We start from the raw sequence: 25,492 nt of genomic DNA on the forward strand, positions 1-25,492 counted from the left end.
ATGAGAAGTAAGACATGACTGAAAAATGATTGAACCAGTAACAAACAAAAAAGAAAGGATTTTAATTCTTTTGCTTAATTATTTTTGTATGTTCTGAATTACATTTAAAAAAGATAAAACATAAGAATGAGGCCAGTCCTCAATGGTCTAATATTTCTAAGATCATTTCATTCTCATGAATGTTGAAATTGGGTGGCAGCTTAATTATGAAAATATACCTTGAGAGACTTGGTAGTTAGCCCTGAATTATGTTTTGTCCTAGAGAAAATGAGATCCCTTTTTCAGGTCATAGTTTCAAGATTGATACCCTTTCCATGTTTTGAGATCTATGTTGTACATTTTAAATAAGATTTGTTGCTAAAATATGACAAGAATAAGATTTTAACCCTCTATCTCTGTTTGATTCAAGACCACAATAGGAGGAAGGCAAAATAGTGTGGTTCTACAAAAGTTGAAACCAGATACCCCATACTCAATTACAGTCTCATCTCTATATTCTGATGGTGAAGGAGGAAGGATGACTGGCCGAGGCAAGACCAGTAAGTGAGCCCAATTATCCTATTGTTTTTTCACTGATCTTTCTTTGGAATAAAATCACATTTTTATATCAGATAGTGCTTGACTGACTTAAATCCTTATAACACTGATTCAGTAAGGGATGATCTTTCTATTTTAAAATTTTAATTCCAAAATTATACTTACTAAAGAGAAATATTGTTGAATTGAATAAAACATTTCTTTCATTGATTGGTTTAGTATGAACTTGTGATTTTATTAGTGTGGGGGAACTCCTGGTATAGAAACTCTGCCCACTAATGCAGATCATTAATTCTTCTTTCATTTATAGTCTTACTGAAGTTGGTAATCGAAAACACAAACAACTTGCCTTAAATCACAGAATTTTGTCAGAGAAAATATTTTAAATCAGTCCTTCTTAACTCTGAAGGTGGGGTCTCTAACCATGATACCATGTTCTCCCCCCTTTTTTTAGTTAGTTTTTTTTAAAGATTAAAACTAAAACAACAACAAAGATTTCTGGTTAAAAGCACTTTGTTGGGAGAAATAGTATTTCAAGGTAGTGTGGAAAGGAATCACTGACTCTAAGTTACCAAAGACTTGTGATTAATGTGCCTTATTGATAGAGCAAAAAGGAAACATACTAAATTGTGATTTATACATCTTTCAGAACCTCTCAATACCGTGAAGAACCTAAGAGTCTATGATCCTTCTACCAGTACACTGAATGTTCGATGGGATCATGCTGAGGGCAATCCTCGTCAGTATAAAGTTTTCTATGCACCAACTGCAGGTGGTCCGGAAGAATTGGTATTATTCTTTTGAATCTTATTAGATTTCACAGAAATCACTTAAAACTGAGCTAAAAAATGCTCAGTGTATTAAATGAAAATGAATAGATAGTTTCTGACTCACTTAATAGATTCTGACAAAGGAATATGTAGGTGGAGAGGGGAGAACAGTTAATGGTATAGAGTTAGGTTATAGGCAATTATGACCCTCCTGCTCTGTTCTCCAGGAAATAACAAGATTCTTAAATGTGTTCCCTTTCACAGTGTCCTGACACTATCATATAATGATGTAGTGGTGGATTTCTGGGTCTTGAATTATCAGAGAAGAAAATGTGTTCTATCCTTTCAATAATATTTAGGTCCCAGCTTCTTAAACTGTAGTTTGCAGCCTCATTTGGGATCTCATAACTGAATGTAAGAATTGCAAAATATAATTTATTGTCAGTAAATGTTGAATTTGTATACATATTTTATATACCTACATACTTGAAGCCACGTAAAAATATCTTGAGTGAAAAGGAGTTGTAAATGGAAAAAGTTTAAAAAGCCTGGATCTAGGTCATAGGATTTAGAGCTGGAAACAAATTTCTAGTGAGTCCAATCCTATCATTTTACAGAGGAACAAACCAAGTTCCATAGACATAAAAATATTTCCCCAGTTACACAAGTTACAGTAAGGGGGAAGACCAAAGTTCAAATTCAAGTTCTTAAACTTTGTTGTGAGGATCAAATGAGATGAATATTTTTAAAGCATTTAGCACAGTGCCTGGCAGAGGATAAGTACTACATAAATGTTGATGATTAGAATTATCCCCATCCCACCTTTCCTCTTCTTTATAATGTTAATATTACCTTTCATCTCCTTCTCTGATTTTAGAATAACCTGAGCATCAAGTATCTGACACATTACCTGGTTTTGTTTTAGTTTTGTTCTGTGTGTGTGTGTGTGTGTGTGTGTGTGTGTGTGTGTGTTATATAGAATCCTTAAAGGTCATTTAGTCCAACTCTCTCATTTTTACAAATGAGTAACATGATGCCCAGAATTAGGTGATCACATAGATAATAAGTAGAATACACTTAGGCTGAGATGAAGCTTAATTCATTTAATAAGATTTTCAAGTTAAATTCTTTATAGATAGGATTGTATAGATTTCCCTATTAGTAAAGCTGAATGCCTTATGTTTCTTTTAAATTATTAGGTAACAACTCCAGGGAACACAAATTATGTGATTCTGAGGAATCTGCAACCTGACACACCTTATACAGTTACAGTAGTTCCAGTTTATACTGAAGGGGATGGTGGACGAACTTCAGACACTGGAAGAACATGTAAGCTTTTAAAAAATGTACTGAAATAGTGCTTTTTTAAAGGCAATACCCATCTTCTTGGAATAACAATTTGAGCACTGATAGATTACTGGCAATTTGACATATTGAGTTTTTGCTTTCTGCCTTTGAAATATATGCTAATAAGTGTTTTATAGTGGATACTTATGAAAACATTGTAAATGGTTGAAATCTGTCTAAATTTTCATTTGATTCTGGTTTTCTGATGAGCCATTTCTTGGCATTAATGTACCATTTCCTTCTCTTTTCCATAAAAGAAAACCAATTTTTATTGCTTTTTTTGTTTTTCCTTTTGCTGTCATAGTATTAAACTTTTATTGATATTTGTGTGCTTAAATTTCTCCACCTTTTTAGTACTTGGTATTGGTAAAAATGAGACTACAATTCTGAAATGACACAAAAAATCTTTGGCAGAAGTTTGAAGTTATTAGGTAATAGCTGCACTTTTGAGTTTTCTTTCAATGGAAAATGTTTCTATTTTTATTTGTTGAAATTAGCAGGGTCAATTAAAAATTGACTATTTCTTGACTCTCTAAGCTTTGCTTTCTCTAAGCCTTTCCTTCACAGTGTGTGATACCTAGTAGGTACTCAATAAATTTTTGCTGAGTGAATGAGTGAATGTTGGAAACTAGCTTAATGATAATTCTCAGTAATCTAAAGCTGTGAACATTCCTTTTCTTGTGGTCTTTTAAAAAAATAATAATAGGGATATAATTACAGGTGTTGATATTGCATTTGAATTCCCCTTCTGCCTTCTATTTTTTGTTTAACAAACATCTGGATTATTTTGCCAGGGTATTTTATTTTACTGTTAAGAAAAAAAAAATCATCTCTTGCTCATATTCATTACCCTGTTCCTCTTTGAGACAGTATTCCCAAATAAATGAGTTAAGTTGGCTCAGTTTAGGGGAAAGTTGGACCTAAGGGTTTTAAACTTGATTCAGTACTTAGGAACTCTGAAATTGAAGGAGAGCAATATTTTATCCTATTGTGGTTTGTGAGCCCTGGCAGTCTTCTAATGCAGACTTGTCATGTGTAAACAGAATTAAGAAATATGGTCCCATTTTCCTTTGCCTAGTGGTAAGAGGCCTGGCAAGAAATGTCCAAGTATACAATCCTACGCCAAATACCCTTGATGTTCGCTGGGAACCTGCACCCGGACCTGTCCAGCAGTACCGTATTGTGTATTCTCCCCAGACTGGCACAAGGCCTTCAGAATCTGTAAGTAATTTTGTCTTTTGAAAACTCAGCAAGAGATTTCTGTGGACCACGTTGCACCTCCTGCCATAAAGACTGGCCAGTAACAATAAACCAATTGTGAGCATGGCATTGCCTGCAGTGGAAACATCATTTCCAGATGAGTGTAGTCATGTGGTCTTATATGAGACTCAGAGTGAATAGACCACAAGCATGCTAAACTACATGGAGGGATCTTTTGTTGTATTTCTAATGAATTGGGACAGGTGTAGTCAATATATGGAATATTAAGGAAGGGCAGTCACTGGAAAATATGAGTTAGTTATCAAATGCAAATCTTATATGATTTAAGGAGCTTAAATAGACCGTTTGAAATACTGATGAAGCAAGCTAATGTGTATATGACTTGTGAATTACTTATTCATTCTTCAAGTGTTCTTTTTATTTATATAACTAGAAATATACCATCAGAAGCTGACAACCTTTCTCTTGACTAGAAAGCTATTTGATTTAATTTATAGTCACTGTACTTTTCAGTTGTGCTTTGGCAAATATGTTCATTTAATACTCATGTAAGTTTTAAATTTGTGTCCATATGGTACTGGGGCACTTAATTGAAAGTCAAATGGGAAAATAATTAACCTAGCTGGCAAGGCATGACAAATGAGTCCATGATGAATGACATTCATTCAGTGAAGGGTGAATAAAGGAAGCTTTGTTTTCTATAAGTTAAAGTTTTCCAACTGTTTAGCTTTGCTCTCTCCCTTATATATTGTAAACATGCTGTGGACAGCTCTTGCCCCTATCAGGGATATAGTACTAAATGTGAACATTCTCACTTGTTAATCTTTAATTAAAAAACCCCAATCCCAAACTAAACCAATAGAAACAACAAAATTTACCCACTAAGTAATATTATTGGAAAGTCTTGATTATTAACATACAATGGGATACAATTGAAGCTACTTAGTCAGTGGCAAGTATGTACTTAACATTTTTTGGAAGGTGATGTTCCCAAGAACAAATTTAATGTAATAGTATGAAAATAGCAGGCCAATAACAGAAAGTGCAGTTAGCACTTAACTGATTTGGGCTAAAGTCCTTTGTTATAGGTATTATGATGAGTTGAGAAACATGACTTGGTAAGCACTTGGGTTGTCATCAGATTAACTCTTGGCATTGTTTCTCCTTCAGATTGTAGTACCAGGAAATACCCGCACAGTGCAGTTGGAGCGCCTGACTCCAGATACACCCTATTCTGTGAACATCGTGGCTGTGTATTCAGATGGCGAGGGAAATCCCAGCCCTGCTCAGGGCCAAACATGTGAGAAAAAGTCCTTTTGGATCTCAGTTTCCATGTACCTAAGTGTAGCATTTCTTAGAGAGATGGAGTTATCTTTTTTTTTCCAAGCAGTTGTCAAGTAGATTTCCTACACTGGTTTTGCTAAAATGTTTTCAATGTCTGATGTCTGTGCTGAATATAATTGGCACTGATTTTTACATTGCTGCCACTTGGGGCTTAAAGCTAGAAGGCCTTCTCTTTGAGGAAGTTTTCCTTTATTACTTCTCATTTTCCACTTCTTAGTTCTTTTTCCCTTTGGCCTTTATACATAATAATTCTTCCTCTTTAAACAAGAACCTTAAAAAAATCTAAGAGTTTTGTAATGCATTGGTCTCCTGAATAGGAGGTCAATGGCATTGGAGTTAGAAGATTTAGATTCAAATTCCAAATCCAACATTTATAAGTTTTGTTAGTTTCTATGAACTTTAGGGATTTATTATTATACATACAATACAATGATATAATAATTATAGGATGCAGTATAATATATAAATTATAACATATAATTTATATTATATAAAATATTTCATTATTAAATTATTTCTGGATAATATAATACCTACACTGTTACCTTCACAGTTTAGATTGTGAGGAAAGTGTATAGTAAGTCTTAAAATCCTTTAAATATATTACAACAATGACAACAAAAATTCTTGTTTTTTTCTAGGTTATAAATCTTAGTGAGGCTATAGTGACAAAATATTCTCTGCATTAATATTGATGACAACCTTTGATATGTAGCAATTTATAACTTTTATCAATTTATAATGACACTGGTTCACAGAAAGTCATGTTAAGTTCATATAGTTCTAATTTCTCATTTTAGTGATGAGAAAACTGAGGCTCAGAGGACTTGTCCAAGGTCATGGTACCAGTAAGGAGTAGACCCAGGTCTGAAACTCAGGTCTCTTAACCCTTGAGTCATCATTTCTTCTACTGTACAATGCTATCTGTGATTCACACACAGAAATGCATTTTTGTCATCAACAAGCTGGAAGGCCAATGAAGAGGTTATTGAAATAGTATAGATTAGAAGACTGAATCCCTAAAGTGGGAGAGTAGCAATATGAGTAGGGACTGAGAAATATTATTGAAACAGAAATGAAAAAATTCAGCAAGTGATTGAAAAAGGTTGAGGTAAGGGAGAGTGAGGAATTCTATATAACAATCAAGCTGGGAATCTGACAGATTAGGGAATTGTGGATATTCATTAGAGGGCAGGATTTTTGAGGAAATAAGATAATAAATATAATCAATGTATTAAGATATAATTGGTCACTTAGTATCTTCCAGGTATTTGTGGAACACAAAGCCAGAGATGACATAGTTCATGCTTTCTAGAAGCTTATATTGGTAGATACAAAATACATAAAACACAAACAAAAGGTAATTTCAAGAGGATGGGGAAATGCTTAGTAGCTAAAGAGATCAGGAAGAGCTTTACACAGAAGAATGTCTTTGAGCTTTTGAAATAACTTAAGGATTTTGGAAGATGAAGGTAAAAGAGGGAATGGCTTTCAGGAATGGGAGACGGAGCAAAGCCAAAAAATGAGAAATAGGCTGTCACATGTGAAGAAATGCAAGAAGGAAAATTTGACTGAATTGTAGAGTATATGGGGGGAATACTGTGAAACAAGGCTGGAAAGATAGGAGCTAGGCAGTCAATGCCTTTAATTAACATGCATATAAGTTTGTACTTGATCCTAGAGACAAGAGGGATTTATTGTAGTTTATTGAGTTGGAGATAAGCATAGAAAATAATTTAAGAACATCATAATTTAAGGGCATCAAGCTCTTGGTGGAGGATAAGTTGGAGTGGGGAGAGATTTGAAGCAATCTAATCAGTAACTAATCAGGAGGTTATTGCAATAGTATAGGTCAGAGACTATAGCCCTAAACTGTGATTGTTGACATATGAATAGAGATGTGAGTGATATTGTAGAGGCAGAAATGAGAAGATTTAACAACTGATTGGATAAAGTAGAGATGAGTGAGAGTGAGGAATTTTATATATGATGTGAGGCACCGGCTTGTAGTAACTTCAAGGGAAACTGGAGACATTCAGAAGAAGACAGTTTTAAAGGAAAGATATAATGGATTTTATTTTGGATATGTTGAGTTTGAGATGCCTATGAGATACCAATGCAAAATATACCTAATAGGCAGTTGGCAATCCCAACCTGGAGCTCAGGAAAGAGATTATATAGATTTTAAAGCCATCTGGGAAATGGTAACTAAACCCATTTGAACTAATGTAATCATTAAAAGGGAGAATACATGGAAAGGAGAAGGTACAGGACAGAGTGTTAGATACTTAAACAGTTAGGATGCATGTAATAATATAGATAATAATCTAGCAAAGAAGACTGAGAAGGAATTAAAAAAAACATGAAAACCCAAGAAAGAAAAGTGTCTAGTCAAATATTCTGTCATTAAAATGCCACTTGTGAGTAGAGATTGTTTTGTTCTTTATACTTGTATCCCCAGGGCTTACCAAAGGCCTGGCACATAATAGGTGTTTAATAAATGCTATTGATTGATTAAGAGAAGATGATAGTCAATAGTGTCTAATACATTGGAGAGGTTAAGGGTGAAGGCTAAAAAAGGCAATTAAAATGATTAATACTTGGGAGAGAGATGAGTGATGAGATTGAAAGCCACATGTAAGAGCCTGAGAAATGAGGGGGAAGAGAGGAAGTAGAGACAAAAAGTTCAGACAACTTTTATTTACTTTAAGCAATCTATTAAAACTTTACATTAGATAACTGTCTTTCTCTGATGTTATAGCTAGATACTCAGTCTTGAGGAATTTCCAAGCTGAGTAAAATATTTCAAATGATAAACTGGAACTAATCTTTTTAAACTTTATTATTTAGTGCCACGAGGTGGGCCAAGAAACATGAAAGTCTTTGGAGAGACAACCAATAGCCTTTCTGTAACATGGGATCATGCTGATGGACCTGTTCAACACTACAGGATCATTTATTCTCCTACTGTTGGTGATCCAATTGATGAATATGTAAGTTTTCCTAGTATTTTGTGAACTATGTAAAAATCCTTTTAATACTTCAGTTATTTTCAACAAGCATTTATTAGTTCAGAGAAAGAATATCTTTTCCCAGGTTAAAATATAGCATGTATTTTTAAAATCTATTTTTGCATTTGTCTTTTAGACCACAGTACCTGGAAGAAGAAATAATGTCATATTACAACCCCTGCAAACAGATACTCCATATAAAATTACCATTGTTGCTGTTTATGATGATGGGGATGGTGGACATTTGGTAGGAAATGGACGAACTGGTAAATTTCTTTTTCTTTCATTTTTTAAAATAATAATCTGATTGTTTTTGTGTTGATATAAAATAAGAATCTTTAATTAGAAAAAAAGATATTGACCTTAATTGATTAAAAATGTTAGATTATCTTTTTCATGGTAGAAAAAAGGATTTCTTAATAGCCTTCATGAAAACCTATAGAAATTTGAATACTTGTATCTTGGTTTTGTTGGTTTCATTTCTTGTGTGCAAGAACAATGTAATTTGCTCATAATGTTGTTTTTGTGACATCATTGTCTCAATATCTAATTAGTTGATTATTTTAGTTATTTTAGTAAACCACTTATCAATTTAATGAAGCCTCAAATATTTGCACATATAAAAATGAATCAAAATGGCCCTTTGCCTCATAATTCTATCTTTGCTCAATACCACTGTTACTGAACCTATTAATCTTAAAATGAGTCAATAGTTAAAAACTCTTAAGACAATTAATACAAATTGGAGGTATATGGGATTCAACTTAAATGTGTATTACCAGAAGCTCCTGTGTTTTGAATTCTGTTGTATTCTATAAGAACTGATAAAGTGACATGACTTCAAAGACCAGCTATTTGTGCTTCCCCAAATCCTATTCATTTTTTCCTAAATAATATTGACAAAGAGTAGAATTTTCCTTGATTTAAATGGAATAGAATGTAAATTCTGATGAAACATTAAACTTATTCAATTGGGTACTGTTTCTGTTTTTTATCTTTGCATTCCCAGTGCCTAGTACTATGCATGGCTTGGAGTAGGTACTTAACAAGTTCTTCAAGTTGGAAGAGTACTAGTTGCTCATTCTGCAAAAAAAGGGCTAAATTGAAATGCAATCCATCCCAGTAATTTCAGAGATATGTGAGTGTGTAAGTTTATCTATAAAGGATTGTGAAAAGTAAAATGAGAATTACATTTTATTTTATGTGGAGGAGGATTTTAAAAAATCATATTTCTCTTGGAATCTTTGATTTCTAAGGATGTTTTAGGGAAAATGGAAGTTTTTACAGTTTGAGTTTCCACCCATGCAATGAAAACCATCAAAGATTATATTTTTTATTGTAAAAGTCAATTCATTCTATTCCCTTTTTTGAGAAAAACTGTACTGATCATTGAACCCTGTTCCCCTCTTCCCCTGTCATAGCTGATATGCCATTAAGATATCATTTCATTAAACAAGCATTGAGAAGTAGATCTTCTTTAAGCATGAGTCCAGACTAGTGATAGAATATTATGTATAGTGACATGAACACAATAAGGGGAGTTTAATTTAATTTAATCAATCTTCTTAATTTTGATGTATGATCTTGGGTAGGTCATAACCCTCTGAGAATTTGGTTTGCCCTCTGTAATATGAGAGGTATTGGTAGCTTGCTACAAGGAAAATGGTTCTGGCTACATGTGATATTGATGGATATACATCATATCAAAATTATAAATATGTGCACTAGAAAAATAACGTGATTCATATTTCACTGATATTGTTAGTAATCTTTTTTTTTTCATGTATGGGATGGTAGTGATGGAACCAATGTTTTTTTAGTCTGTACTTTTCATTAAATGCTTATCATGTATAAAAAACCATGCACAGCACCAAGGAAAATGTGTAGGTGAATAAGATATATTTTATGCCCTGAAAAAGATTATAATGCAATTGAGATGACATGTGGATATTAAAGGCATGTCTAACACGACAAATGAGTGTGTGATAAGTCCTAGTCAATGAATCAGACAGGAAGTATGATAAAAGTTTAGAAGCAAGGTAGGTCAGTATTTATTGAGATTATTAGAGAAATCCTCATTTAGGTGGTAAGACTTACAGGATAGATAAATTTCAGTGAGACAAATATAGTAATAGAGTAGACAGTTAAGAAAGGAGTAATATTGCCTTAAACAAAAGTACCATTGCAAGTACCATTTCCCTTAGATATGGAGAGGGAAGAGGACTCAGTAACCATTTTTATGTGGAGTTGAGATCCAGACAGATGGAGTTGAGACCCAGAACACCATATTTGAATGTGTTCCAGAACTGGGACTATGTGAAATTAAATCCATACCCATGGGAAGATTAAACACAAAAAAATCTGTCTTGCTAGAATGTTTTGGTCCTCAGTATAGTTACAAAAATTCAGTCTTTAGTTATAGAATCATAGACTTAAGAGGTGGAAGGAAAATTTAGTCCAAATGGTAGCTAAATGAGAATCTCTAACATATCTTATAAGTGATCACCCAGCATTTTCTTGGATATCTCCAGTGAGGAGGAAAGCATTATCTTCAGAGTTAGGCTTTTCCATTTTTGGCTAGATCTCATTGTAAGCAAACTTTTCCTTGTATTTATCTGAATCTTCATCTTTGCAACTTTCTCTGAATTATGTCTTATTCTGTTGGACCTGTTTCCCAAGAAGGAACCTGGAAAGGAGAAGACTTTGTGTGGAGAAAACTTGATAGCTGTCTTTAAGTATTTTAAAGATAGATTAAATTCGCTTTACCTGACCAGAGAGGACAGACCCAGGAGCAATGTCTGGAAAATATTTGGAGGCAGATTTTGGCATTACATAAAGACTTCTTTTCTAACAATTAATTGGATCTGTCTAAGGATGGGAGGGGCTATTCCATTAGTTTCCCAGAAGAAGACATTTTTAAATGCAGGTTTGATTATCATGTGGAGCTGGTGTTGAAAGGATATTCCTGGTGCTGACCAATTGGATTAAATGCCTGTAGTTCTAGCATCTTCTGATTCTCTGATGAGATAATCTCGAAAGTCCTTTTTATTAACAATTCTAAAATGTATTTAATGTCATAAATGACTTATAAGTTTCTTTCTTATGATTCTTTGCCATAAAATTCCAGTTGTAGAAACCAACAAATCAACAAGCTTGTATTAAGCAACTTCTATGTACGGGGCATTTTTCTGAGACACTGGAGATTAAAAAAAAGTCATATTAGTACGTTATACCTTTAAGGAACTTACATTCTATTTGGAGAATAATATATACACATTTACTTATAAGCATAATATATATGAAATAAACACAAGGTAAGAGGTGACACTTGAACTCAACTTTGAAGGAAATTAGAGATTCCACGAGGTAGAAAGAAAGAGGTCATAAATTCTAGAGAAGGATAATAGCTTATGCAAAACCATAGTCATGGCAGGTGTATGGATGCCATGTACATGGAGCAACAAGTAGGATTGTGGCAGAAATGTGAAATGCATGCAAAGCTGTAATTTTAATAATAAGACCAAAGTGGTGAATTGGAAGCATAATATGAAGGACTCTAATTGCCACACTGAAGATGTATTTTATCTTAGTGTCAATATGTAGCACTTGGAGCTTACTGAACAAGGAAATAATAGGTCAGAGATCTGCTTTAGGGGTATCATTTTGAAAATTGTATGGAGAATGAATTGAATAGAAAAAAATGACTTAATTTAGACAGCTCTATTAGAAGGCTGTAGCACTAGTCTAAATGAGAAATAGTAAATGCCTGAGTATGAGGGATATTTAAAAGCTATTCAATAAGAGTTGACTTTAGAAAAGAGGGGACAGGGAGTGAGAAAGAGTGAAGAACTGAAGATGACTCCAAGGTTGTGCATTGGAAGGAGGGTTGTTCAATTTACAGAAGAATTAAGAAAAGGATAAGGTTTGGGAGGAAAGGATAAAAAAAGTTATTTTAGATTTGTTGACCATGCCTTTTAGGAGATCTATTTTGAATATCCTCTGAGGAGCTGATAGTGCTGAACTGGTGCTCTGAAGAGAGACTACAGCTAGATATATAGATCTTGAAGTCATCTATAGAAAGATAATAAACTCTTGGTAATTAATGATATGAGAGAGAGAGAGAGAGAGAGAGAGAGAGACAGAGAGAGAGACAGAGAGACAGAGAGAGACAGAGAGAGAGACAGAGATAGTTAGAGAGACATAGATACAGATACCGACAGACACAGACAAGCAGAGTGCCATGGCCAGGACAAAGTGTGGGAATGGCTAGACAAATAGGAAGAGAACCATGAGATAAAAATATTATCAATAAACATGAAGAGAGGAGGCAGAATCTTTGATGAAAGTGCATTCTATAGAGTTAAATGATACAGAGAAGTCAAGAAGAATTACAATTGAGAGAAGTCCAATAAATCTGACAATTATATTATTGTTAACTTTGGAAAGAAGAGTTTCTGTTAAGTGATGAAGTCAGAAGCTAGATTACAAGAGGTTGAGAAGTAAAGGGAGAGAGGAAGGGGAGATAATCAACATGGACAGCTATTCCCCCTTTTATTTTAGGAGCTTGATTGTGGAAAAGAGAGATATATAAAATTATGATTTGATGGGGTAAATTTGTAGGTTAAAAAATTTTTAAGGACAAAGGAAGACCTGGACATGTTCCTAGGCAACAGGGAAGAAACCAGTAAATAGAGAGAAAGAAAATAAGAAGGCAATGTAATCAAAGATATAATTAGAAAGGTAGGATTTGGCAATAAAGGTTACCTCTTTATCAGAGACTAATGGAGGAGAAAAGAGTAGGGTAGTGATTTTTAAAATACAGAATAGGGGAAAAGAGGGAGCTCAAGGAGAATGGCTTCTGTTTTCCCAGTTAATTATGAAGAGATTCTTTTCTGAAAGGAAGGTAGAGAGACAATGGTTTAAAGGTCTTGAAGAGAAAAGAAAAGATTTCCTCTGTAGTGAATGCATTAGGAAATCAATCAGAAAGATTAAAAATTTGAGAACCTTTCCTAACTGTAGAACAAACTCTGAAAATCAGTGTTCCTTATTACTTTCTTTGTGATTTTGAAAAATGCATTTGTGTTCTACTACTGTGTTCTTTCTCCTTAATTTACCAAATTCAAAAAAGGGGGGGGATGCCAACTTCCTTTAATGGTTATGAAAGACAGACAGTATTTTTTACTATTATTTGCTAATGAAATGCTAATGATATTGTAATAAATTATGATCTATGTTATTTATTTTCAGTTGGACTACTTCCTCCTCAGAACATACATATCACTGATGAATGGTATACCAGATTCAGGGTTTCCTGGGATCCTTCACCCTCTCCGGTTCTTGGTTATAAAATTGTATATAAACCAGTAGGTAAGAAAATCTTAGGATAATCATGAAGAGTGCATTATGTCTACTTATGTAAGAGTTATATAGAGGGAGTCAGGTAGACCTTTTTCTTCAATGTTTAAAAGTTCAGGTTGCTAGATAGCTTTTCAAGGTCCTAGCTGAAGATCCTATCTTTTCTAACTGTGTGCAAATGAGTCTTTTTTTTTTTTAAGGTTAAACATGTATAGTCCTTTAAAGTATATTTCCATATTTGTCATGTTGTGCAAGAAAAGAGGTTCTTTTTATCTAAATATATCAAGCCTATTGTACATAAGAATTTAATTTAGCTATTATAAGTATAGTGTGGGGATGATAGAAATTTTACTGTAATCAAACATTATTTAAATGATTTAAAGCATTCATAAAATCAAAAATTTAGAATTAGAAGGGATCTCAGAATTCATTTAGTCAATTCTCTGTCTCTCTGCCTTTTTTCCTCTCTCTCTCTCCATATATATGTATACACACATTTATATTATTTTTCTAGTTACCTGTAAAACAATTTTTTTACATTACATTTTTTTTTTGACTTCCAGATTCTGTCCTTCCCTCCCTCCCTCCCTCTGCAACCTCCTCTCATTGAGAAGGCACTTGTGAAGTTATGAAAAACATTTTCATAAAAATCATGTTGTGAAAGAAAATATCATCTCCAACTTCTCCCAAACTTTAAGAAAAATAATGCATTTTTAAAAAATGCATGCTTCAATTGGTATTCAGACATAATTAGTTTTTTTTCTGGGTATGTTTAGCATTTTTCGTCATTCAGAGTAGTTTTGGATCATTGCACTGTTGAGAATAGTAAAGTCATCTACAAGTAATATCCCACATTATTATTACTTTCTACATAGTACTTTTCATTTTCATGAGCTAGTGCAAGACTTCCCACATTTTTAAGAGCATCTTGCTCACCATTTCCCATAGAACAATAGTATTTCATCATAATCACGCATCAGTTTATTCAGTAGTTTCCCAGTTGATGGACATCTCCTCAATTTCCAAATCTTAACCTAAAGAAAAAAGAACTGCTCTAGATATTTCTGTACATATGGGTCCTTTTCCTTTTTGAAAAATCTCTTTTGGGATTCATGCCTAGTGGTGGCATTGTAAGGTCAAAGGATATGTATGATTTAAAGCCCTTTGGGTATAGTCCATATCTTTTGTTCCTTTATCAATTGGGGAATGGCTGTAATTTTTTAAAAATTTGACTCACTTTCCAATGTATTTGAAAAAAGAGGCCTTCATCAGAGAAACTTGCTTCAAAATTCTTTTGACAATTACTATTGCTAACTTTATCCCCCCTTCCCCATTCATTTTATTTTCTCTCTCCTTTCACTCTAACCTTCCTCAAGAGTGTTTTACTTCTTGCCACTCCCTCCCCCAATGTGCCCTCTCTTCTATCACCCTCCCCCTTCTTGTACTTTCCCCTCTCCTACTTTCTTGTAGGGTAAGATAGTCTCTATAAGTCATATTTGTAGAGGGCTGAAACTATTGAATTCAATGCACTGAGGTCAGGACTGCCGAGCACTTGAGGCTAACTACTGATTGGACAATACTCTATGGGCATATGTTTGGAAAATGGTCCTTTCCACTATCCATACTGGCTCAATGATTGGTGTATAGAGGATTGTAGGAGGGAATAGGGGGTGAAGTAAGACGAGCCAATGACACACTCTCGGTGGTGACGAGGAAGAAGGCAGTTGCGGAGGATCTCCTTCCATCCTGTTCAATCCTGCGTCTGGGGACCGAGAATAAAAATTGAGGACTTTTGCTTATCCTGACTCTGGCTGATTCTGGGGTGTCCTAGGTGCTAGCGTGGTCATTACACATATTCACCTTCTTCATTTTGAACAGGAGGAAAATGAGGCTCAGGAAGGTTATGTGACTTCCTTATAGTCACACAGATAGTATCAAGAGGCAGGATTAGTCCATCCAGCTTAAGGTTCATTTCTGGATCATTCATACTGGCAATGTTTCTGGCAGTCTTTCTGTCAACATTTTATTTTTATCATTACTTTATGTAATGTTGTTTAAGTGGTTTATGGAAATATTTTCTTATTTCTACACTTTTATATATTTTTTATAAGCTTGTAAATTGTGTTGAGTCAATGTGGTGTAGTGGAGAGTGTCATGGATTTAGGAATCAATTGTCAGGCTTTTGGTCAAGCACTTATTATGCTAACCTGTTTCTGACATTTATTAGCTGTGTACACTTGAGAAGGACAGTGAGGTGGTGCAATGAATAGAACATCAGGACTCAGTAAAACCTGAAATTAAATTTGACCTCAGACCCTTACTAGACCTCGGGCAAATCACATAATTCTATTCACTTCAGTTTCTTCATTTATAAAATGAACTAATCACTCTATTATTTTTGCCAAGAATATCACAAATGGGGTCTTGGAGAGTTGGACTGCACTGAACAGCAAGTCAGTAAGAATCATCTTCCTGAGGTCAAATCTGACTTCAGACACTAGCTGTGTGACTCTGAACAAATCATTTAACTCTGCCTCAGTTTCCTTATTTATAAAATAAGCTGGAGAAGAAATGGCAAACCACTCCAGTATCTTTGCCAAGAAAGACAACTGAATAACAAGAACTTGGGCAAAGTTATAACCTTTATGTGCCTCAGGGAACTTCCTAGGACTTACCAACTATTTCATTAATGGGTTGCAATCAGCAGTTTGGATAAAGTTCCCCACACTGAGTATCCCTTGCAGTGAATCATGAAAATCACAGATTCTTTGTCAGTCCATATCTGTGGTAGCTGAACAGTGTTAAAGAGGAAACATTTTCCATCAAATTGTTTAGTACTACCCCACCAATAATGATATGGCCCAGAAAGAGATCAAAGAGTTATGGAGAGCAAGAAATTAAAGAAATAGGAATGGAGGGAGGGGGAAGGAATGAGAAAGGAAGAGATAAGAAAAGAAAGTTTTTTTTTTTCTTTTTAAAATAACTGAAAAAAATTTGGCTGCTATCAGTATATAATTGCCTTATATTAAATTCTGTTCTATGTCCAATGATATTATGATGAAGTTATTGTATAATTGATGATTTGCAGTATTTTTATAAAATATAATAAGGACTTTATTAAAGTTCAGGAAAACTCTGACCCTACTTATGTTCTATTAACTATGTACTTTTGTGATCTTCCTTCAAGGTTCTAATGAACCCATGGAAGTATTTGTTGGGGAAGTGACATCATACACTCTACACAATCTGAACCCTAGTACCACGTATGATGTGAATGTTTATGCTCAGTATGATTCTGGTCTGAGCATACCACTGACTGATCAAGGCACCACATGTAAGTCAAAGATATTTTTATGGTTGTAAGGGGAAAATATATTTAAACCATATGGAGTCAAAGTGTTTTAATTTTCTTGCTCTTTTTTATTCATTCTATTTTTTCCATTCATCAGTTTCCTAGGCAACCATACTTTCCCTGTTTGTGTCCATAGTCAGGCTTTTTGGGTAGAGTTAAGCAAAAACAGGGTGGTTCCAGCAGTCTTGGTGCTGTTTTATTTATTTATTTATTTTTAAAATAATTATAACTTTTTATTGATAGAATCTATGGCAGGGTAATTATTTTACAACATCATTCCTTGCACTCACTTCTTTCCCCCTCCCTCCCTCCATCCCCTTCCCCAGATGGCAAGCAGTCCTATACATATTAAATATGTCACAGTATATCCTAGATACAATATATGTGTGCAGGACCGAACAGTTCTCTTGTTGCACAGGAAGAATTGGATTCAGAAGGTAAAAATAAGCCTGGAAGAAAAACAAAAATGCAAACGGTTTACATTCATTTCCTTGGCGCTGTTTTAAGCTAGTGAAGATTTTAAGTTAATAAATCTTTAAGATTTCACTAAGACTTTTGGGACACATTGTATGTCTATATGTAACTATAGTCATTTAACTGAGGATGTAAAACTTATGAGTAACTGACAGGAATGTTTCTTCTTTTACCTCTCTTGTATTCCCCTGCATCTAGTTAAGTGCTTGGCATTTAGTAGTACTTAATAAATGCTAATTGATTTGAAGAGGATTTCACTATGTTAACCAACAGTGGTTTTTTGTTCTGGTATAATCAGATTTTTTTGTTCTGGTATAATCAGATTTTAGTTTGCATTTTCTTAATGAAATATCTGTTTCCTTCCAATTTTCATAGTATACCTAAATGTGACTGATCTGACAACTTACCAAGTAGGATGGAATACCTTTTGTGTTAAATGGGCTGCTCACCGGGCTGCCACCTCATACAGACTGAAGTTAAATCCAGCAGATGGTAAGTGTTGATTTTGTTTTTTAACTTGATGGTGAACAAGTTTATGTATTAGTTGCAGTCTATGTTTCTTCTAAGTATGTGCAATTTTGTGAAATGAAGCATATAGAAGTCAGTTTGATTTAAATTTATTTTCTGAAGACATTTTTTCCCTTTATTGGCTTCTATAGGAACAAGAGGGCAAGAAATCACAGTGCGTGGATCAGAGACCAGCCACTGTTTTAAGGACCTTTCACCAGATACTGATTATGGGGTCACTGTCTTTGTTCAAACACCAAATCTTGAGGGTCCTGGTGTTTCTGTCAAAGAACATACAAGTAAGTATATTAACTCTTAAAAATATGGCTGCAAAGAATATAAAACCATGCTGAAACTTTCTGAACATTTTCCTGAGCATAAAACTTATGATTAAAATGTCATTGAATCTAAAAATAGTAGGAATTTTAAAGATCATTGAGACAAACATGATAATTTTATAGATGAGGAAACTGAAACCTGGGGGAGATAAGAGGGGGAGTTATGTGACTTACCTAAAAGCATCTGAGGTAGAATTTGTAGCCACATTCTTTAACTCCATTCCATCATACTGCTCCCATATGTTTCTGATTTTAGAGTAGAAGGCACTTGAGATATTATCTGATCCAAGGATTCTTAATCTAGGGTCTGTCAGTTTTTTTTTTTTAAGTATTTTGAGGCTGCATTTTTAACATAATTGATTTTCTTTGTAGTCCTGTATATTTTATTTTATGCATTTCAAAACATTATTCTGACAAGGGACCCATAGATTTCATTAGATTGCCAGGGATCTATAATAAAAAAAAATTAACTCGATATAGTCAAATGTCATTTTTCAGAGGAGGAACCTGAGGACCAGGTTGGAGAAGGGTACTCAGGTAGTAGGTAACAAACTTAGACTCAGATGCAGTGCTTCCTTTCTCTTCATTTTTCTCTTGAATTGCAGTTATAATATTTGTCCATTTGCAAAGCATGCAGACTGAAAATAGAAAAAAAAGATCTGTGCAAATCCAACTTAAGATAGGTCTATAATTACTCATTGGATATTTGCTGACTAGTCTCAGGATTACAGAGTAGAATGTCATTCATATAGGGAATGGGTATGAGATGATGAAGTAATGTGTATTGCTATCTTTATTCACTCTGGGAAATGGGCTTTAAATGTGGTTTTACCTCTTAGATCCAGTGCTAAGGGGTGGAAGAGGGATTGCTAAAGAAAAAAAGAGAAGAACAAGTCAGTGGGGAATTTGGAATAAAGGGAACTCTATATACATATATCTGTGAATTTATGTCTCTTGGAAAGCAAATTCCTAAAGTTTTTCATTTATACTGGACATTTACCTTCTATTAACTAATTTGTAATTTAAGAACCTTAAAGTGCTTCTAAGAATTTCTTGTTAATGAAATGAAACAGACCACATAGATAATAATGTAATTGTTATTATTATTATCATTTTAGCGGTTAAGCCAACAGAAGCCCCAACAGAGCCTCCAACACCTCCTCCTCCTCCTACAATCCCACCAGCTCGAGATGGTAAGTAGTATTCATTTCCTTAATTTCTCCCATTTGCTGAATAACTTTGATTTGAAAAAAAAGTCTATAATCAAGAGAAAAAATATAAAATCAGTATTTGAAAAATTCTTGATTTTAGACTTTCCTTCTTAAATTGATACCTTAAACTTATAATAAACTTGTAAATAAGGCATCATTCTTTTGATCCTTCTTTCTTGAGTTCAAAGCCCAGAAGTCTTATAGTCATCTTGATCATCTTTAGCATCAATAGCCCTGTAATTTATCTGTATCAGAGAAATCAAATTTCTCTAATTACTTATTTCCGGTTCTCTGTGAAATTAGGCATTAAATGCCACAAGTCATAGACTATTAAACTTCAGTTTATGTTTTTAGACACAATACCTAAATTCCCATTGGTGCTTTTCAAATACCCTAAATCTCCTTCATTTAGATGCATTGGAATATATTGTTCCAACAATATGTTAGCATGAATGGGTACTGTGAACTTATTTTGGCTGTAGCTACAACCTGAATCCCAAATATTTGACATCTGGAATTCTCTGGCTTTGGATCTGAGAACTATTCTGGATTCAGTCCACTTTAACAAAGCTTAAAATCATTTCCATTCATCACATGTTGAAGCACAATTGTCACTTTCATTGAAATTGGAAAAAAAGATTTATTGAATCTTCTAAATTGCTTTCTAGTGAGATAGTTCCTTAAGTTCTTGATTAAATTAACTTTAAATGAATTAGCCATTAAACAATATTCCAATAGATCCACTGCTCTATTATCTTCCATGAAAACATTCCACAGAGATTGGTCTTTAATGGCCTCATCTAGCTTAGAGGGACCTGCAGTGTTACAGCAATGGGAAACATCCATACTTCAGAGATATGTGATTTCTTCCATGTGGGGATTTCTTACATTGGTGGAGGATCTTTCTTCCTGCTCTAGTAGATGGCGAATTCTGGGGGCCCAGAATTTCTAATATCTGTTAGACCACCCTTTAGCAAAGTCTATCTATACAAGTCTATTGTTGGGTCTCTTCTTGAAACTTTTCCAATCTGGCAAGATTTACCAGAGATTGTAGTTCTCTGGCATAGCCTTTGACAGCTTGAACTCTTCTTCATCCACAATGAAACATTGTTGTAGGGAGGAAGATAACCATTAGAGTTCTGTTTTTTTTCAAAATTATTTTAGGGTTAAAAATTTAGTCAAAGTTTAGGATTATGTTATCTAAGAATTTAGTGGAATGAGTATGCTTTCTTTTTCAAGATGAGCCAGATTCCTCCATGATATAAACTTCTTTTAAGATTTTAAATTAATTTTATGCATTTCAAAATATTTGGTTTTTGTATTTTATGAAAATTTTCTATTATCTAAATCTAGAGATGCAAGAATAAACATATTGTTTTTCTGCTCTTTTTTGATCCATTTGCATAATCAAGAGAAAATAATGTCAATTCAAAATTTTCAAAATTTTTGATTTTATAAATACTTTAAACAAGATGGACCGAACTTCAAGGCACTTAAGTTCCCTTCATCTGATTTCTCCCTCTTATCTAAATCCAACCTTGTGCCTTAAAACTTTTATGAGGAAGGAGAGCTTATTTACATAACACACATGTATTGTGTGTGTGTGTGTGTGTGTGTGTGTGTGTGGTGTGTGTATGTGTGTATTAGAGTTATTCCAGGGAGATATTTGATAGTATATGAATGACAACATGTAGCTAATTAAGATGAAGTATTTGATTTTGAATTATGTAATTTTATTTTGATGAAAAATTCCATTAGATCTGAGGGTTGCTTTTGTTTTTTAGTATGCAAAGGTGCCAAGGCAGATATTGTATTCTTGACTGATGCCTCTTGGAGTATTGGTGATGATAATTTTAACAAAGTTGTGAAATTTATCTTCAATACTGTGGGAGCTTTTGATCAAATCAGTCCTGCTGGAATTCAGGTAAGTAATTCTACAGTTATTTGCGATTTTCTTTAAATGAATTCCCATACCTTAATATGTCACAGTCATCTTGTATTAAACTGTATATTCTACTATTAAGAAAATAGCTTTCTATGATATACTGTATTTTGACTTTATTATCTGCCTTGGCCTGCTCTCACACATAGAATTTGAATGATTCTGTTTGGCTTTTGGAGAAGTGATGAGACCCCAGTCTCATTTCCTTTTTAGAGTTCTTAAGTCTAACATGTATAATATTAAAGATATTGAAAGGTTTTTCATGAGAATCATTACTCTACCATCTAGTGTAAGGATTGAATCTCTGGAACTCAATTAACATCTTTAGTCATAATTGATTCAGGAGTTCATTTCAGATAATCATTGAAGGATTTGCTTTATTTGTTTAATTGAAAACTTCCAGTTATTTTGCTTTGGTAAGTCCTTAATATAATAATTTATTAGTATAGATATGAACTATTCTATAATTATATTTAAGTAACAATGAAAATGTATAAATTTCTTATATCCTAAAGAATTGATAGAGTGAAGATCCTTTTCTGTAGAGCAAGAAAGATTTTAAAGAATTCATTGTTTTTCTTCATTCTTTCCTCCTTACCTCCCTATTCTCTATTCATTTCTTTTAAAATTTTGGCAGTCTTTTTTTCTTCACTTGGTTACTAAGGGTAATTATAAAAATAGGGGCATTTGATAAAAGCCACAAACACTTTCAGAAACAAATTCATGACCAAATTAATTTTTTTAGAGAATTTTTAGAGAATAGAGAATAGGGTCCAGCCCTAAATCTTACGCCTTGCTTACTTGAGTCAAATTCCTAGGATGCTAGCTTCTCCTTCAATATTAGAATCAGAATCATTGGAACAAAAATTATTTAAGTTTGATAACTTTCTAGACTTCCTTGACCTTTGAACTCCCAATTTAGATTCTAAAGCCCTGACCTAGCTTAGTTCCTTTAGTTCAGTGATATTTCACATCTGACCCCTAATCACCTATCCTCTTTCACTTGTTGCTACCTCTGTAATGGTACTGACCTGGTATCTGTCCCTGTCATCTATCCCTACACATTCCAAATCACATGGATGTATTTTCTTGGATCTGTAAAGGAGAAGAGGACATACAAATCAAATAACATAGTGACCCCAAATAAAAATGTTAGCTTTATCATCTTCTATGACAAATAGCAAATTTTGGACTGAAATCCCTAGAACAGTCTCCAAGGCCTATACTTGCTCTTAGTCAACTTGGAAGCTTCATGATGATGGCATAGTGGACTTTTGGTCTTATGACCATATTACTATTTAATCCTTTAGGTAGCTAATTTATTTTCCCAACTGACTGAGAATAAATAAAGATGTAAATATAATATCTCCATTACTTAAAAGAATCATAATAATTTGATCTGACATACACATGTATTAGTCTCTTATTTCATAGTAAACTTTTTTAAAGTAAATTTTAGTAAAACATAGTAAAATTTTCACAGTAAATATATAATCTTATGAGAAGCTATCAAATGTTTCCAAATATATTAAAATATCAAAAGTGGAAATGATAATAGTTGTAATCATAATTTTGTGTGGTAATTGTAGGTCAGATTTGTTCAACTTGTTCTTAGAATAAGGCTTCTTAAAGGTTGCATGTAAGGAAAAAAAAATCAATCAATGTTCAGTATGGCCATACTTAGAATTACAGTTTTGTCATTGTGATGGAAAGATAATTGAGCAGATTGTCCACTGGAGTTGGAAATTAGGGCATTTGAATTCAAATCATTTCTCATTTCTAAGTTATGACTTTGAGCAAATCCCTTGACATCAAAGGATTTTAATGTTTTTCATCTACAAAGTGAAGGAGGGCAATAATTGATAACACTTACTTCTACGAACTTAAAAAAGAGGGTATATATGTTTACACATATATATGTATGTATGTGTGTATATAAATGTATACATGGATGAATATATATGTATACATTCACATACATGTATGAAAACACATATATGCATGAATATATTCTCACTGAAGGTTACTGTGCAGGAACAAAATATTAATACCATCTTATTAGACATAAGAATTAATGACATTATTATTACAATTCAACAACTCAAAAAGCATTAAGTGGCAGGCATTATATTAAGCTCTGGGAATACAGTTGCAATTAAAAGAAAGAAAGTTCCTGTCCTCAAGTAGCTTACATTTGTATGGTGAAAGATAATACATAAAAAGGAGATAAAAAGAGAATCTGTGGGGAATGAAGATAGCCATAGAGTTGGGGTGGTAGACAAAATCCTATGGAGAGTCAGGTATGAAGTTTTGAGAAGAAAGAAGGCAAGGCTGGCCTGAGCATCTCTTAAAATGGAGGTTATGGAAAGAACCATAGGGACTATGGGAGGGAGAGACTACAGGGCTAGAGAGAACTTCTAAGGTGAGAAATATTTTGGAGGTGGAGTGAACTTTCAAAGTGAAGGAATTTCTATGGCATGGAAATGAAAATCTCGTCAGGCATATAGTCTAGAGAGGGAAAAAGAATTCCATTCTGTGAAGAATTTAGATTTAGAGCTGGATAGAACCTTGGAAGTTCTAGAATCTGTGAGATGGATGAGATTCTAGGCTTCATTAATTTGAATCTTTTCATTTTATAAAAAGGAAAACTGAGGCCTTGAGAGATGAAGTGTCTTGTCTAAGGTTGTCACATAGTGACAGAGCTGAATTTTAAACTCAGATCTTCTGACTCCAGATCCAGAGCTCTTGTTGTCTGTGCAGTCCTGACTTAGCAAGTGTTAGAATTTAGAAAGCACAACTGGCAAAATGATATTTCATTTGTTGCATATTGTCAATAGAATAATTATTGCTAATATTATTTGAAGATACAAAAAAGAAGAAAGTAAGACTCACATGAAATCATACTTTCTTTCAGGTTTCATTTGTCCAATACAGTGATGAGGTAAAATCTGAGTTCAAATTGAATACCTATGCTGACAAGGCTCAAGCTCTCGGAGCTCTTCAAAATATTCGTTACAGAGGTGGAAATACAAGGACAGGTACTTTTGGCTCAGCCACATTACTTTTTAATGACAATATTAAAACAGCAAACTGATTCTAACTTTTCCTGCATTTATCTCTATATTCTCCTCATTATTGAATTATTTTTATAGCTGTACAATTGTATTTTTTGGGGGAGGGGGAGAATTGAGGAGGAGAAGATCTGGTTATTGATATTTATTTTATGTTAAAATTTTCAGGCAAAGCCTTGACATTTATCAAGGAGAAGGTTTTGACTTGGGAAAGTGGTATGAGAAAAGCTGTCCCTAAGGTTCTTGTAGTAGTCACAGATGGTCGGTCACAGGACGAGGTCAAGAAGGCTGCTTTGGTCATACAACAGTCCGGTAAGTAGATGCGATCATCTTTGTATTTTTTCTCTCCTTTTAATCTTTTAAAAAAATATTTGAATCATTTGAGAACATACAATTATAAAAAAGGACTTAAATATATATGTTTTACTTTGAGAGGCAATATGGAATAGTGGATCAAAGGCCTACTCTGTAAATAAAAGGACTTGGGTCATATGCAGATTGTTTCTATGACCATGGACAAACCATTTGACTGCTCAGTGTTCCAGTACATTCTCTAAGATAGGGTTTCTTAACATTTGTGTGTGTGTGTGTGTGTGTGTGTGTGTGTGAGTGTGTGTGATGCAAGTCTAGTGAAACTTATCAACCTGTTCTTAGAGTAATGTTTTTAAATGGTTGAAGGAAATGCCAAATTAAAAAATAATTTCAATTTCTTTTGAGGAAGTGTCCCCACAAAGAGTTCCATTGACCTCCTACTTGATTCTCTAGTCACTGGATCATAGCTTTTTTATGACATGATACCTTAGATAGATTGGTGAAGTCTTTGAACCCCTTTTCAGAATGATGTTTTTAAACACAATAAATATATGGATTCATAAAGTCAATCAATATTAAAATAGAACTATCAAAATGTTAAAACAAATAAGTTCATGAATACCAGGTTAAGAATTATATGATCCAGAGAAATTTGTGATTTGCTTCAGTGGAAGAAGTTTCTATACTGAGTGCCTCACAC

The 25,492-nt window shown here is 33.7% G+C and overlaps 1 protein-coding gene across 4 annotated transcripts in view; it reads left to right on the forward strand.

The window, feature by feature from the left end:
- The window catches only part of COL12A1 (collagen type XII alpha 1 chain), a 141,515-nt gene that overhangs the window by 80,626 nt on the left and 35,397 nt on the right, over positions 1 to 25,492 (forward strand). For all 4 annotated transcript variants that reach the window (XM_031964618.1, XM_031964621.1, XM_031964620.1 and 1 more), the window contains 15 exons: positions 410 to 539; positions 1,187 to 1,326; positions 2,507 to 2,636; positions 3,733 to 3,875; positions 5,046 to 5,175; positions 8,070 to 8,212; positions 8,367 to 8,496; positions 13,478 to 13,597; positions 16,773 to 16,919; positions 17,787 to 17,903; positions 18,071 to 18,217; positions 19,375 to 19,449; positions 21,252 to 21,391; positions 24,324 to 24,447; positions 24,649 to 24,792. In XM_031964618.1, coding sequence (XP_031820478.1) covers positions 410 to 539; positions 1,187 to 1,326; positions 2,507 to 2,636; positions 3,733 to 3,875; positions 5,046 to 5,175; positions 8,070 to 8,212; positions 8,367 to 8,496; positions 13,478 to 13,597; positions 16,773 to 16,919; positions 17,787 to 17,903; positions 18,071 to 18,217; positions 19,375 to 19,449; positions 21,252 to 21,391; positions 24,324 to 24,447; positions 24,649 to 24,792 — 1,960 coding nt within the window. The remainder of the gene's footprint in view (positions 1 to 409; positions 540 to 1,186; positions 1,327 to 2,506; positions 2,637 to 3,732; positions 3,876 to 5,045; positions 5,176 to 8,069; positions 8,213 to 8,366; positions 8,497 to 13,477; positions 13,598 to 16,772; positions 16,920 to 17,786; positions 17,904 to 18,070; positions 18,218 to 19,374; positions 19,450 to 21,251; positions 21,392 to 24,323; positions 24,448 to 24,648; positions 24,793 to 25,492) is intronic.

The sequence above is a fragment of the Sarcophilus harrisii genome, chromosome 4, assembly GCF_902635505.1.
Source record: "Sarcophilus harrisii chromosome 4, mSarHar1.11, whole genome shotgun sequence".
NCBI classification, from domain to species: domain Eukaryota; kingdom Metazoa; phylum Chordata; class Mammalia; order Dasyuromorphia; family Dasyuridae; genus Sarcophilus; species Sarcophilus harrisii.